This window comes from Alexandromys fortis, unplaced genomic scaffold, assembly GCF_014885135.2.
Source record: "Alexandromys fortis isolate MF-2015 unplaced genomic scaffold, M_Fortis_MF-2015_v1.1 scaffold_365, whole genome shotgun sequence".
NCBI lineage: Eukaryota > Metazoa > Chordata > Mammalia > Rodentia > Cricetidae > Alexandromys > Alexandromys fortis.
Window position 1 is genome coordinate 63,132 of NW_026068288.1, and position 16,612 is coordinate 79,743.

The 16,612-nt window shown below is 38.0% G+C and overlaps 1 protein-coding gene across 6 annotated transcripts in view; it reads right to left on the reverse strand.

Moving 5' to 3' along the window:
* Positions 1-2,579: 2,579 nt before the first annotated feature.
* Lhfpl1 (LHFPL tetraspan subfamily member 1) overlaps positions 2,580-16,612 on the reverse strand; it is a 57,978-nt gene continuing 43,945 nt past the window's right edge. For 2 of the 6 annotated variants that reach the window (XM_050132285.1, XM_050132283.1), the window contains one exon: positions 2,580-3,562. In XM_050132285.1, coding sequence (XP_049988242.1) covers positions 3,381-3,562 — 182 coding nt within the window. In that variant the 3' untranslated portion in view covers positions 2,580-3,380. Of the gene's footprint in view, positions 3,563-4,157; positions 4,215-6,904; positions 7,005-9,113; positions 9,174-16,612 lie in introns of all 6 variants that reach the window. The other 4 variants (XR_007590084.1, XR_007590085.1, XM_050132282.1 and 1 more) reach the window with 4 other exon arrangements.

Below are 16,612 nucleotides of genomic sequence, written 5' to 3' on the forward strand. Positions count from 1 at the left end.
GTCCTTCATTTAGCCGGCAACTGCATGGTGCTATCGCAAGCCACAACTCCTATCAGATGGCACCTTCCTTTTCTTCCAATACAGTTACTGCTGGGTTCCAATAATGACATTTCTTCCCTTTGCCACTTCCATCTTAAAAATGGGTGTGGCTACCCTTCTATAAAACCCTAGGGGTTTTATGCCTGTCAACTTTATTGCTGGTAGGTGCCCTTTACCCTACACATACCATCATAAATGCTCCTTTCATTGCATTTGTCCCACCTAAACTCCTTGTGTATTGCTGGTGTTTGCCCCCAGGATACTAGTATATACATTCACCTGCACAAATTCTGTCCTATAGAACTCCAGAAAGTTCCATAGCTTGAAATTTGAGATTACCTAGATGAGTTACCTTTCCTAAGAGAGTGATCTGCCTTTTCCTGACCATTTAACATGTACTCCATGGACTGCCTTCTCTTAAATTGAGAGTGCATTGCAATGTTTATAAAATAAACATGAGGAATGAGTTGGTTACAGATTTGTTTTAGCTATACTGAGTCAACTTACTTGGCTAAATGGATGCTATGAACTCAAGATGTAGTGCTTTCCAGAAAGTTTTATCAAGATACTTTACCTTATACATTTAATCAATCTGTGTCCTAGGAAGAATTCATATTAAACAGGAATTTGAACATGAGTTGATTAAGGTCCATAATACCCATTTTTATATTACCCATGTACTACAGTGATTATTCTACACTGTTACCTGGACTTACCTACATATGTTGACAAAAAACTGACTTTCTAGGCACAGAATTGAGCATCTCTTATTCAAAATGCTTCACATTGTAAGTGTTCCTCCTTTCAATTGAAAACGTTATATATTAAACAACTTAAATCCAACTAAAAGTGTATTTAAAAGACTAGCACTATTAAGATCCCTTTGGAAATTTTGACTTCGGGAACAAAAATTTAGTCAAATGTTTTAGTGACATGGTAAATCATAAAAAAACACACAACCATATAAACTGTTGAAATATGTAATCAAATTACTGCACCTATGTTTTAAGATGTTACTAGTATACTTCAATGAGAGCCAAATTGCCTATGCCCACGATAATAAACAATAAAATAAACATACCTGTTTAAGGTATCCTATTTTGTTTGGTAATGTTTGTTATTTTGCTTTTTTGAGGCAAATTCTCATGTATCTCACGCTGGTCTTGAACTCACTATACAACTGAGTCTGGCTTTGAATTTTCAAAGTTGTTTGGGTTTGTAATGTGGGCATAGATTATATGTTGCTTGTTATTAAGCCAAAATAAAAAAAATAAATGGAAATGCTATGGAGCATCTTTTTGAGGACAACAATCTTAAATTACTTTAGATTTGGAAGCATTCTCAATCTATATCTTTCTAGTATTCACCCCCCTTTCCATTCTTATTCCCAATGTATTCACTTTACACCTAGATTATATAACCTTTTCTATCCTCTCCACATCCTCTTTAACTCTTTGCTGTAGACTTTGAAGAACACAAATGCACTCATGTCATGTACTCTTCATTGGCTATCCATCCTTTGGGTTAAAATTCAAACTCATTACTTTGGGCTGCAGAGAATCTGACTACTGTTTTCTAACAGTGTTGTCTTCATCCATTTGTTTTCAAGCTTGGCGTCCATCCTCACTCTGTCCCTATACTTTTGCTCCTGTGCACTTCTTACCTTTGATGATTAGCTCCAGTTCTTCATCTTTCAAACCCATCTTACTCATCGTTTTTTTTTTTTTAAAACCAAAACTTTCCTGCGATTCCTTAAGTCACCAATTGAGTTTTGTGACTGTTCTGTGATCCTTTAGCCCCTCTTCACCCACCTTCAATTTCCTAGCACTTAGCACATTGGCAATTATTTATTGGCATGCCTGTTGATAACTCCTCACTATTCATTTTAGGCTGAGAAACTGTTTTCATCATTTAAGCCTAGTGCCGGGAACAGAATGATGAATGTTTAAGAAATGTTTCCTAAATGAAGGACTAAGCGAGTTAATTATGAGTGATTATGAATGGAATATATGAATTCAATTGCATACATGAGGCAAGTATAAGAACTCTGACTCTTTATGGGATGGTCCACAATTAATCAAGCCAGCTTTGTTAGGTTTTCCCCCTCTAGATGGACAAAATCCATGATAGAACTTTAGGAATAGAAACAGATGCGCTGGCTTGCTGCATCACAGTCCTTCTCTATTTCCTAAAACTAGAGTTATGGGATAATAGCACTGGACTTAATTAAGTAAGGGAAGGGGTGAGGCTAATTTCCCACAGGGAGAAACCAAATTCAATACCATCCATCCGCCTTGATCACAGATGGGATAGAATTCAGGCCTAAAAATACTTCAGCCCTAAGTGACATCATGGCTGTATGCTTTCAGATCTAACTCACCCCAGATGGAAGTGAGAAGATTTGAAGAGCAGTCTTTATAGCAGACAAGGAAACTTATATCACACTACAGATGATTACTAAGACAAATATTATTGCAGACTTCCTAGTCACATAATAAACTCAGATAAAATTTTCAAGTAGAATAGAACAAAGAACATCCTTGCCTTCATCACTGTGATTATATATTTATTGAACACCTCACAAATGTTAGACTTTACTCAAAATATTCAATTGGCAATATTTCTTTATCTAGAAGGGGTTGGGGAGCAATTATAATATTTTGATACCAAATGCCCAGAAAGAGTAGAAAATTAAGTAAGTCCTATGAATATTCTAAAGCATAATGTGGAAGTTGCCCCAGATTATATGCAAACAAACATGATTAATGTTGTCCCCCACTGGAAGTTACCCTTTCACCGAACTTCCCCATGCTTGAGAGAGAAAAATGAGACCAAGCATAGCCCTAAGAAAGTTACAAATGATTTGCATATTGATACTCAAGATATGTTTGTGGGCAACAATAAATATTAGAGGGAGAGCCATGGAAATGAATGTATGGAAATCAGCTTAGTCCATCTCCTAGTACCTCTGAGTAAAACTGCTCCTGAAATCTCTCTGAGGTTTAAAGTTAATGGGAAGTGTTACAGAACTCTAAGGGGTTTCTTACTTATACAGTTAACCTCCAAGTGAGAATCGTATTTTGTATAAAGGTCTCAATGGGACTTGGGTGGTCAGTCGAAACTCTGTCCAGCAGTATTTGAGAGCATCATTGTGCCTGATGAATTGTATAAATAGGTAAGGACTTAGAGCTTTATGGGGACGTGAAAATGAATGACAAGTGGCTACAAAGCATGCAAACACTAGGCTACACTACCAGTAGGTGGCTGCCTTAGCATAGTACCTCTTTTCAAGGCTTGTTTCCCTCCCATTCCCACCCTCTTCAGATGATCTTCATCAAGTCTTAAGGTTTGAGGCAGTGATCAAGCTCCATGGCATAAGAATTGGTATTCTTCATGATACTTTCCACCAACATGACTGGCCTGGGGTTTCTTCCAGCAAAACAAGAGAGCCAGGTACAGATCAACATGGCTGCAGCAGCTCCACCCCCAGCACAGTAATAGGCCCAGCCAAGTCTACAGGTTCCTGTGGAAAGAAGGATAGAGGTATAAATGTTGATTTGTCTTTTCCTATATCCTTTTTGGCAGTAAACTGTAAACATAACCTTTGAAAGTATATTTAAATTAAAATATAATTATGTTATAGAGATTTGCATTGGTACGGATTCTGGTTTATTGATACAAATTTAAGGTCAATTTTGTTATACTATGTATATGTATTTCTGATCTTGATTAAGGTATTGTATTTGTCCAGCTCATCTATAAATGTAATGTATAATTAAGAACTATAGGTTAATAGATAATCGTCTATAATAGTCAGGCTTGTAGTCATATTAGTTAGATTTTCTAGATGTACAGAGATATATTTCAGATGGATAGGCATTCTTCAAACCTTTCAGAGACTACAGAACACAGCATTTAAAATGTTTAAGAATTTATGGCTTTTCATGACAATGAGACACATCTGCTCCTGCCTGCACCAATCTTCTGCAAGAGGAAGATGGGCGTCAAAACGGCTCTTTATGGGGATGGTTAGTCATTTGGGCATGAAACTGCGCTTGCCTGGACTGCTTGATGAACAGGACATGCAGGACCCACAGAAAAATGACTGCTTAACTTGCCTAAAAATGACACAGTCCTTTGGGGTTCCTGCTTCACGAAAGAGTCTGCTAGACATTCTGCAGGACACAGAAAAAAATTACTAAAAACTGCCAATATAGGTGGAACTGTCTTTATAATTTCCTGCTTCATGGAAAAGTCTGCTGGATACTATGGCCCTGTAGGCTGAAGATAGATGTCTCCAATGATAGAGAAGAACTTAGGGTCGTTGTCCAGGCAGTAAGATGTCTCTGCCAATTTAAGAGTTTTGGAAGTTGCTTACAATGCACTTTCTAATTACTTAAGTAATATTATATCCTTCTGGAGTCTTTAATGGAGTTGAAGAATTTATAGTTGCAGTTTTCTTTAGTTATAATAAAAGATAAACTATATATAACTGTAATTCTTGTTTCATAACTGTTTTATGTAATTTTACTATGTTAAAGTTACAACCTTCCTTTTCTTTTTAAACAGAAAAAAAGAGCTGATGTGGGATTTCCCTCTGTATGCTATGATTACCATTAATGAATAAATAAACTGCTTTGGACCTATAGCAGGGCAGAACTTAGCTAGGCAGGGAAAACTAACCTGAATGTTGGGAGAAAGAAGGGCAGAGTCTGACAGAAGCCATGTAGCTCTGCTGGAGCACAGCCACGTGGTGATACACAGATTCATAGAAATGGGTTAAATTAATATGTAAGAGTTATCCAGTAAAAAGCTAGAGCTAATAGACCAAGCAGTGATTTAAGTAATATAGTTTTCTATGTGGTTATTTTAGGTATGAGCTGCCAAGCAGCCGGGAATAAAACAAGCGGCCTCCTACAACCTAATTATATAATTTTCCTCTATTACCTATTACCTTTCCTTTCTCCCAAGCTCTACTTGTCTCTTCCCTAGCTTCTACCCATGTGTGTGTACATGTGTGTGTGTGCGTGCACATGTACGTGTGTGCACATGCACGTGCATGTCTGTGTGTCTGTGTACACAATTTCAGGGCTGGCCACTTGAGATTGAATAAAAAACTAGGGGATTCCTCCATGGGAGAAGACTATTTCTCCTCTACCCTCAACACCCTTTAGTTCTCTGTAGGTCTTTATCTACGAGTGGGGCCCCATGAGGTTTTCTCCTTATAAAAGTATATTCTTGACACATCTTCTTTGAGATGTGATGGTTAAAGTAAGGAAAGAAAATAGATATGAAAGCTAAGTTTTCTCTTTCCTCCTTCCCTCCTTTATTGTTTGCTGGTCCATGTTTTAGCAAGACCTTATAAAACCATATTTTCTATTAGAGTAGGCACCGGGGAATGGTGCAGGTGGTGACACTGCAACAGTAATAATTGCAATGACGACAGGAAAAAGCTAATAAAATGTCAAACAGTATACTAAGTTCTTTACACATAGACCTCATTGATCATCACAGCAATCTCCTGACCCAGATACTCTTGTTATCTTATAAATGATGTGACAGACACGGTACATGCTGTGAACACTTATACAGCTAGAAAGCGGTAGAGTTGGACTACAAACCATGCTTAAAGATGTTTCACAAGCACTTCATTTTTAACCAAAGAGATATATTACTGTACATCTGCTTCTCCAAAAGATCCTTGTCCTGAATCAACAGGAGCTGAGACTGCTGAAATCAAGTCCCTTACTTCTTACTATAGTCTCTATCTTAACCAGACCTCTCAGTACTTACTAGAAAGTATACATTGTAATCAAAGTTAAGTTTTAAATGGAGTAGTTTCCATTTGAAAGGTAAGAAAAAAGTGCCACGTGCTTAAACACCTCCTTTCATTTTATAAAAGTAGGTCACCTTGTTTGACGGATCTATGATTTTAGTAAAAATTCTTCAGGAAATATTAACTCCCAGAGAAAGAGCTATTATTTAATGAGTTATTAGAATGACGAACTGCTAAAAATGAAGTGTTTGAGCTGGTAGAATTCTGGAAATGGTGATAGCTGCCTAACTATATAAATTTGGTCCTGAGAAGAGAAATAGACAGTGATCTTTTTCTATCCTACAGTCTTGCAGAAAGCTAATTGTCATCAAAGATACCAATACTAAGGTTTATAAAAACTTTCATTTTCAAATCCCTTACATTTGAACAAATACCAATTAGTTTTGTTCACATGGTACTCAGTAAATCTTAAATTTCACATCAAAATTGCTGATGTGTCATGGAAAGATTTAGATGGGTTCAAGTTATGATGCTTTGCGTTTCCATTTTTTGCCTTTTAGTTTATACCAAATGTCCCACCTCAGTTGTCTATACAATACTAAGTCATTGCTTGTACTGGCTAGTTTTGTGTCAACTTGACACAAACTAGACTCATCACAGAGGAAGAAGACTCAACTGAAGAAATGCCTCCATGAGATTCCATTATAATGCTTTTTCTCAATTGTTGATCAACGGCAGATAGCCCAGCCTATGGTGTGTTGTGCTACCTCTGAGCTTCTGGTTCTGGGTTCTATAAGAAAGCAGGCTGAGCAAGCCATGGAGAGCAATCCTGTAAGCATCACTTCTCCATGGCTTCTGCATCAACTCCTGCTCCAGGTTCCAGCTCTGTTTGAGTTTCTGTCCTGAATTCATTCTATGATGAACAGAGGTATGGAAATATAAGCCTAATGAACCCTTTCTTCCCCAAATTGCTTTTTGGTCATCATGTTCCATCACCGCAAAAGAAACCCTAACTAAGAGAGCACTCATGCTATCTCTTCTGAGAAAAATACCACCTTCTATCCTCTTGTTCACTGATTCATATCTTACACAGAATACTGTTCAGGACTTGGCACCTACTGGAAACAAGTCATCCCAACCAATAAAGATCCAGGAATCCATCTGAGCATCTCATATATGGCTACTGCTGCTGGAGAAAATATTGAGAAGAAACGTTACATTCCACATAGTTTGTAATCTGTCAGTTCCTCCCTTCACAGTAAAGGGGACTTTGATACATTTTTGTTGATGATTTCAGTGTTTTGACCATCGTGGATATAATTTCACTATGTCAGATCTACTCTGGCAGTATTTTGAATCTTGGTGTACTTTCACTTTCACTCATTAACGCAAAACACTCTCATTTAAATTTTCAACTGAGTTTGAAAACCCAAAGTAATAATCTATTGATGTCTTGAATGTCCCATGGCCCTTTTACTATAAAACATATGCATATTATGGTTCCTCTGCCTAAAATGTTTCCTTCTTGTGAATCTGTGTTTATACATACACTTCCCATCACACTCCCTGTATATCAGTGTTCTATGATTCATATGATCTCATTAATTACTTCCTAGGAATTTCTTCCTGAACTACCTAAGTCAAATTCTCTCACAAGAGGATGTCAAACTACCACCATTCCTTTCTTTTGTCCTTGAATAGCCACTTCCTTATCTCCTATCCTGACTTGTGCTCGAATGTCAGTCATTCCAAGGAGTACTATTTTGCCAATAGACATAGGCAACGGAAAGTAAACAGAAGTTTCTTTGTTCCACTCGGTCTTATAGCTGTTTCGAAATAATCACTTGGAGGCTAATACTATTAATGCTTGACCAAAAGCTCAGGCATATTACTAGCTAGCACCTACACTTAAATTAACCCATATTTATATCTATATTTATATTTTTGCCATGTGTCTCGTGGCTTGTTACCTCATCTTCTACACTCCCAGGTTGTTTGGTGACTGGCTAGTCAGTATCTCTCTCGACTCCCCCTCATCTGAGTTCTCAGTTTGATTGTTTGCCTAACCTTATCCTGTCTGGCTATTGATCAAAGAGCTTTTATTATTAACCAATGAGAGGAATACATATTCACCATGTACAGAAAGATTATCTGTTAGTAATGGAACTTTTCCTAAACTCCTGTGGCCCAAGGCAAAATAATAATGAAAATTAGGTTACCAATGCTATCAGAGAGAAGAGAGAAAATTTTTCAACACTTTTTAAATTGCTATTTTAAATTATCTATGGTGGTTTGAATGACATGGCCACCATATGCTCATATATTTCAATGCTTTGTCTATAGATGGTAGAACTGTTTGGGAAAGATTAGGATGCAAATATTTACATGCAAAATAATTACTTTTATTATATTTTCATACATACATATCATTATGCTTTGTTCCAATTTGTACACATACCCCATTACCCTCCTCAATGCTCCCTGTCTAGATAGGACATAGTTTTAATAGAGATGACTCCTTAGATAAAAGAATGCATCTAATTCCAAAATGGTTTCAACATGATAAAAAATGGTATAGTGTGGGTGAATATATGGCAGTCTATTTTGAAGTAATTCACAAATATTTCTATATTATTTCTTACCTTAGTTTTCCATAGATATGAGAGGGTAGCTTTTTCCAATTCATCTATACATTATAAATAAATGCTTGAGAAATTACATTAAAAATGGAGTTGGAAACCTTATTCAGCAATCATTATATTTACGTAAATTATTCTAACCATTTTACAGACTGGAATATAAGGCTTAGAAATAAACAAAAGGCTTAGGAATTATCCTAGATTCCTAAGGCAGAGGCAGGAATTTAAACTAAATCTCTAACCCTCAGTCTCATATGTTCCCTTATGGTTTTCTTAGCCTTACTCTTAATCTCCCACAAGGTTACCTCTTATGACTTGATCAGCTCTAAAGAGAAAACCCTGGAATCAACTTACAAAATACTCCTAGTGAACCTCTCTTCTTGCTTCACCAATTAAAACATGCTAACATTGCAGAATAGGCACGAGCCATTGCTGAGATAGAGCCATCCCTGAGGTATACCCTTTGCTAAGCAACTTCGTGCCCCTCAGCTTTGCCTAATCTAGCATACAAAGGGCATCACACTTCCATTTCTTCTCTCTTCTACCAGGTCATCCCCTCATTAGAGCAGCAGGAATATTTTATTAGGTAAATGCACTCTGGGACCAGAAAAAGATTTGTTGCTTTAGATGAAAAGAATATATGCATAGCATGACCTTACCCCACAGCCCTAGTCAGGAAGCAAACAGCCAGTGTGAACAGCTCCACCACGTATTTAGTCCTAAGTAAGCATTTCAAAGGGAAGAAGCAGTTACCACTGTGTGAGAAGCCAATGCCAATGTGCCCCTGAAGCCATCCCAACTGCATTCTAAATTTCCTCTCGCAAACACCCTCCTTAAGACACTAAGTCCCAGGATTCTGACATAAGCTAAAGAGAAACAAAAGACATAGAGCTTTCATCCCATATCCTACTCACAGCCCTGCATGGTTTCTACTTGAGGGAACAGAGGAGCTGTAAATCTGGTATTACCAAAAGAAAACAAGCAAAAAAAAATATTTTTCTAGAAATATTATTCCACTTTAATAATCACTACCAGTCACTCCAGCAAGTGCTTGGACAATGATAGAAGAGTCTGACATGGAAAGACGAAGAAACAGGGAGCAATAGCAATGTGATGCCACTCTTCACTTCTAACCACTTCTAAGGAAGTCCACCAGACTGTCGTCAACTCCTCAACCATATCATCAAATGTAATGACTGTTGGTACTCACAGTCTGTTCACAAATATTTACCTAATAGCAACTATGTATCAACTTTTTAAAGACATGATCTCTCTTCTTTGCCCATACTGGATCCAAAGCCTTTATATAGACCAGGCTTGCCTCAAACTTGCAATCCTCATAGGAATACACTATCAGCCCTAGATAGAACCCAATATTGGGAGTACTGCAATTTCACTTGATTCTCACAGCTATCATATTTATCTTTGTTCAAGTGAGTTTCAGGAAGGCAAATGACTTGGCCAACTTAAAACTTTCAGAGGCATGGTGTTAAGGCCAGAGCTGATTTAAAATTCCACAGATAATTCCAGTTATATCAAGAGAAAAAAAGTTAGGCAATACAAATTACTATTATCTAAATTTTATAGGAAGGAACAATCAATCATGTCACTTTTTTTCGGCCCCAGTACCACACCCTTTATGTTGTGGTGTGTCTGTCTGGTTCTCTCTCTCTTTCTCTCTCTCTCTCTCTCTCTCTCTCTCTCTCTCTCTCTCTCTCTCTCTCTCTTCCTCTCTCCCTCTCTCTCTCTTTCTGTGTGTGTGTGTGTGTATGCGTGCACACGCATGGTAGTGCAAACACAAAAGTGAGAGTTGAGGCCAGAAGTCAACATAGATGTCTTCCTCAATCATTTGCCATTGAACCTGGAATTCATCAGTTTGGAAATATCTAGAGATCTTTCTGTTTCTATCTGTTCCATCTAGTGGGAAGGAAGCACTTTAGGCATAGAAAACAAAGTTACATGAGTCAAAACAATATGTGTTTAGAAGTATTTTTTTCTTTTATTTTTTTTATTAAGAAAAAGAAAAGAAAAGAAAAGTTTCCACCTCCTCCCAGCCTCCCATTTCCCTCCCATTTAGAAGTATTTTTACCACTCAGACATAAGGTAAAATTTCAAATAATATTCAGTTATAGATTAAACAGGAGTAGGTGTGTGTGGTCCCCAAGTTATGGTGCCATTTTGAAGAATGTGACATCTTTCAGAGGTCTGCCTGGCCAAATTACCATTAATGGCAGGATTTTGAAGTCTCTCACACCTAGTTCCTGCTTGTTCTGCCTGATTTCTAGTCTTGGACAGTTTAATAATTGGCATAGGCATAGCAACTGTACTTTTCCAACATGAGGGACCAAATCTGTGAGCCAAAGTAGACATCTATTCCCTTAACTTGTTTCTGTCTTGTATCTTAGTTACAGCAAGGCAAAGGAACTAATATAAGGTAAATCTACATTAGAAGAGAAGATAGCTCTTATCCTTTCTCACAAGTAGTGTGAAACAAAGGACTATTTTGTTGTCTGTGGTGATGGTGGTGTTTTTTTTTTTTTAACCAAGTGGTGTGGGAAGTCCTGTATATGTGTTGTTTTCATTGGTTAATGAATAAAGAAGCCGTTTTGGCCAATGGCTTAGCAGAATGATAGGCAGGGAAAAATAAACCGAATGCTGAAAACTAAACTGAATGCTGGGAGAAAGAAGGCAGAGTCAGGGAGATGCCATGGAGCCGCCAGAGGGAAAGACATGAGGTGTCAGCTGGAACCTTGCTGGTAGGCCACATCCTTGTGGTAAAATATAAAATAATAGAAATGCTTTAACCAATAAGAAACTTGAGTTAATAGGCCAAGCAGTGATTTAAATAATATAGTTTCTGTGTGACTATATCGGGAGTCTGGGTGACCAGGAAATGAACAAGTAGCTTTCCTACAGCAACCAAGGGATGATTTGAAAGAACAAGATTTGTCAATGATATTTTATATTTATATTTCAGGGTGAACAATTTTTTTTGTTTAGAGTGGGAATGTTTAGAGAGTGGTTATCCTAATAATTGTACCTCTCTGGCTTCTGTCTATTAGCTGTACAGAATAACTTTTGACTTACCCTACTCCAGTTTCAAAATCAAATATATCTATATAGATTTACATATATTTGTACATACATGTACAGAAATATATATGTATATATATATATCTGTAAATATACATTTGTATACACACATATATTTATAGTTATAAGTAGGGGAGAAGAGTGTTGCTTTCCATTCAGATCCATTATGTTAAAAGCATAGTTTAGGAACCTTAAACTTTTATGCAAAAGATTTAAGTGTGTGGTGACTTCAGAAGAGAATAACCACTAACCTACACAGTCAAGCACACTGTACACACATATCTAACAGTACACAAATCCATTTGCTGTGACAAAAAAATGGTCTAACCAAAATATTGTTATCAAGTCTGAAGAACCTTCACCTAGGCAAACAGCAGATGTTTACTATTTAAGTTTTCTTCAAAATGTATATTGATATCTCAGGAGTTAGCCCAACAAGAGATGTTCTCAGTTCTGAATGGCTATGTGTCACTCCTTTTTGACTTAGGAAGTAACTGCGCAAAAAGGAAGTCTGGGAAACATCAAGTAAAGAAATTTCTAAAGATATTTAGGGAAAAATACCAATTTCCTTGGAGCTTGGAGACTGTAGAGTGAGGAAAATACCTCTTAAATTCACAGGTGTAAACTCTCCATTAAGACAGGGAAATGAAATTAAGAAGCTCCCCAAAGGTGGAACACTGGAACCAGATCTGTTCTTAAAATCTCTTGAGAAGCAGTACTGTTCCTTGTAAGTTCTAGTAAGAACATTTAAAATTCCTTGTCCTTAAATCGAATGTGCTGCTTCTGAACCTCTGTTCTAAACTTGTTCCAGGGCCTGTATCCTCAGAAGGCAACTCTAGTGAGTCCGCATCACACCTAGATTTCCCGCACATCCGTACATGGGTGTCTGTGAAGAGGAAGCTTGGGTGACAGGATAAGGGAAGAGAATCGACTCTTACTGCAAATTATGCAAAATTTCTGGATGAGTACTAAGATAAGTCTGTTCCTGTCTGTCTGCTCCTGCATCAGTTCTAACACCCTTTCTGAGTCATTCTATTCCAGTGTTGAATTTGCTGTGACAGAATCCCTCATAAAAGTTATTAAATCATCACTCAGCAGTGGGCCTGACATTTAAATCAAGACATGTTGCTTTTATTCCAAGTCGCAAATCAATTTGAATTGGAGTTTGTCACTGTTTCCTTTGATTCAGCATTCAGTTGTTTCTGTCTACTGTGAATGGATGGGAGGGAGGCAATGCATGCCACTTAAACTGGTCATCCTCTGTAAAGCACAAGTCCTATGCTCTTTAGGAGAATGATGCCTGACAGTAGCCACAGAATTCTGATGAGCCCCTCAGAGAAGATAGGCCCAAATTAATGCTTGTATTGTGGATTAGCAGTGGATACTGTGGGTTAGTGGTGGGTACTATGGATTAGCAGTAGGTACTGTGAATTAGCAGTGGGTACTGTAGATTAGCAGGGTACTGTGGATTAACTGTAGGTACTATAGATTACCAGTGGGTACTGCAGATTAGCAGTGGGTGCTGTGGATTAGCAATGGGTACTGTAGATTAGCAGTGAGTACTGTGGAATAGAAGTGGGTATTGTGGATTAGTGGTGTGGGCATCAGACTTTGTAATAAGAACAAGACAGAATCTGAGCAAAAGTCTACTCCTTTAAAGGGCCAAATTCAGAATGTCAATTTAGTATTAAAAATAATTCTGTAGAACTTGCATAAAGAAAAAAATGTCTTTAGAGGGAGAAGGGAAGTATAATGATGGTTACAGACATACAAATTGATCAAGGTAAGTCTGTCTTTTGAGTTCTCTGTGTCTTCTCTTGAAGAAAATTATCTGATGCTATTTCAAGTCTCTGGAAGTCTGGAGGAATAGCTGCAGAAGCAGGAAAGTTGCAGGTACATATTAACTAAATTTTACAAACTACTAGGGCTACGAGGTATACAAAACTTTCAGGAGGATAAAAGTTTGACTCGGTCTAACTTACTAAGAGTCAAGCTCTGAACATAGCTACTATAGGGAGAAGCATGATGGTGTCCAAACATTAGAGGTAAGGTATCCCAGGTATTTGTGGCTGGAAGGATAAGATTGTAATGGAGACTGGAGCTCCAGAATAGGACAAGAAGGCATAAAGCTGTGGGAAGAATGAGAATAATTTAGGAATGTACAGAGGAAATCTATCTTGGTATGGTGGCACATACCTTTAATCCTAGGAGTAGGGTAACAGAGGTAGACAGATCTCTCTGAGTTAGAGGCCAATCTGGTCTACATTGAGAGTTCCAGGAGAGCCAATGTTACAGAGTAAGACATTCTCTCAAAAATAAAAATGAAATGAAACAAAACAAAAAAGACGAAATCCAAACTGTGAGGATTTTTGACATTAGAAGAATGAGGAAATGGTTCAGGTAGAACGCTGAGAACAAAATGGACATCTTTTTCCCATTTAGTGTGCGCAAAAGACTGGAAATGGAAGAGGTGTGTTTTAGCTTGAGATGAACAAGAAAGTATAGAGTAAAAACAAATTACATATCTATTTTACCCTCATTTCCACTATAAAGAAGAGAGACAGATAAATAGAATTTTGTTTGTCAGCCAACTCAGGTAGCTTTACAGTGTCTCCAATGTCAAACTGGGTTGTTGATATTGATCCCAAGAAGATGCTCCCTACAAAATGATACCTATACATCCCATGGGAATCAATGAAGTAGAAGGTGAGGAGAAGAACTTGAAAGAGATCAAAGCCTAGGAAGAGACTAAAGAGGGCAGTTGAGGCAAGCAGAAGAGGGTTAGAACACCATCCATGACATGATACAAAGAAGGGAGAACTGAGCTCTACACCAGACCTCTTCCTAATGACTACATTATTTCTCCAAAGCCAATTCAGTTAAGGAAAGCCAACTGCTCTTCCCATCACTGTGGTTCACCTAAATTTATGACACTTGGTCACAACCTCTCTTCCAAGCTGCTGTTGGTGCATAACATGAGAACGAGAAAGACAAAGGCTTACCATTTTCTAGTTTGCTATACTTTTGCCACAATGGCCTGACTCCTTTTTAATTAATTTATTTATTAGATTAAAACCACCAATTATAGCTTATGATTGAGAGGATGGGGTGTAAGGAGAACACTCATCCATTGCTGATGGAAACGCAAACCTGTAGAACCACTTTGGAAATCAGTATTGTGGTTTCACAGAAAATTGGGAATCAACCTATCTCAGAATCCAGCAATACCACTTTTGGGCATATACCCAAAGGATGCTTAATCATACTACAAAAGCATTTGTTCAACTATGTTCATAGCAGCATTATTTGTAATAGCCATAACCTGGGAACAAAATAGATGCCTCTCAACTGAAGAACAGATATAGAAAATGTGGCACATTTACACATTAGGGTACTACTCAGTGGTAAAAAAACAATGACATCTTGAATTTTGCATGCAAATGAATGGAATTAGAAAACACTATCCTGAGTGAGGTAACCCAGACCCAAAAAGATGTATATGGTATGTACTCATTCATAAGTGAATACTAGATATAAACAAAAGACACTGAGTATATAGTTCATGATTTAGAGAAGCTAAATAATGAGGTGAACCCAAACAAAAACATGTCTAAATCCACACAGAAATTGAAAACAGACAAGATCACCTGACTCTTATGGCAACAGAAGCTGTGGGGTTTTGAAAGAAGGCGGTGGTCTCATTTGTCTTATGATGGCTTTAGATTTTAGACTTTCAGGGCTTCTATAGGAAGCAACATAAGGAGATTTGTCAATGAAACAAAAGGTAAATGAACAGAACTTTCTGTACTAGGTTTGAGCAAAGACAGATGAATAATCTTCAAAGAGAAAGCAAAGTCAATGAATTCAAGAACAATTGCCAAACATATTACCTCTCCATCACAGCCCTCAGTAAAAAGACAGCCAAGCCTATGAAAACATCTCTTTACTCATACTCCAAGCCGGCTATGTATGTCACCAGCAGCCCAGATTGGAGGCCCAGAACCCAGTGAATATTCCAGAATTCTGCCAAGCTCTCTTGGCAGAGGGGGAAAAAATGCAGAAAATTTCAGTTGTTTAGGTGAGCACATTATTGTTGATAGTACTAACTTTAACCCAATCAGATCGGCTAAAGATTAAGGTATGCTAGGCTCACAAACTCATCTTGATCCAACCCATTGCTCTGAAGGGGAGAAAAGACCAGACTTGTGGCATTTGCAAAAAAATGCCAAATCTTCGTGAAGAAAGAAATGTCCTTCTTTGTCTGATTTTTCTCTCTCAGACACACATTTCAGCCAAGCAAATTGATTCCTATTGAATCTCCCTTGCCAACCTGTATTTCCTTTTATTTGATTTCCTATATAGTTATCAGTCTTAACAGTCTTTGCTTATCTTTTTCTTCAGAGGGGAGAAGCCTGCTTCAGATCAATTATCACTGTGTTTCTCTGTCTTTCTTCAGACTGACCCCCGACACCTTCAAAATTGCCCATATCGCGGAACCGGACGTGCACGGCAGTGGCGGCCGGAACCAGACGCGCACGGTGGGTGACGTAGCTGGCACAGCGGCCGGGACCGGCGGGTACTGACACAGTGGCAGACAACGCAGGCGACAGGGAACAGTGTAACACCAAGAGCAGATCGCCCCAGGACAATTAAATCAAAGAGGTAGGCCTTTGGTTGGCAAGGTCCCGGGCAAACAGGGAACCTGGTTCTTTTCCTGAAGACCAGTCTGAGTGGTGAGAGGGATCTTGGCCCCTGACAGGAGCCAGGAAACAGAACGAGGGAATTTTGCAAGAGGAGCCTCTGGCCAGCAGGGAAACCTGATCTGGTTTTAAAAGACCAATTAGAGAGCATCAATAGGAGGAGATGGGCAGGCACCAAGGCAAAAATTCTCCCAATAAGCTGAAAAACAACATGAAAGCACCAGAACCCAATGATCTTACAACAGAAGGACTTGAACACCCTAACACAGAAGAAGTGGAAAAAATCGACTTTATGAAAGCAATAGAGTCCCTTAAACAATATGTAAAAAACACCTTTATAGAAATGGATGAGAAGTATAACAAAA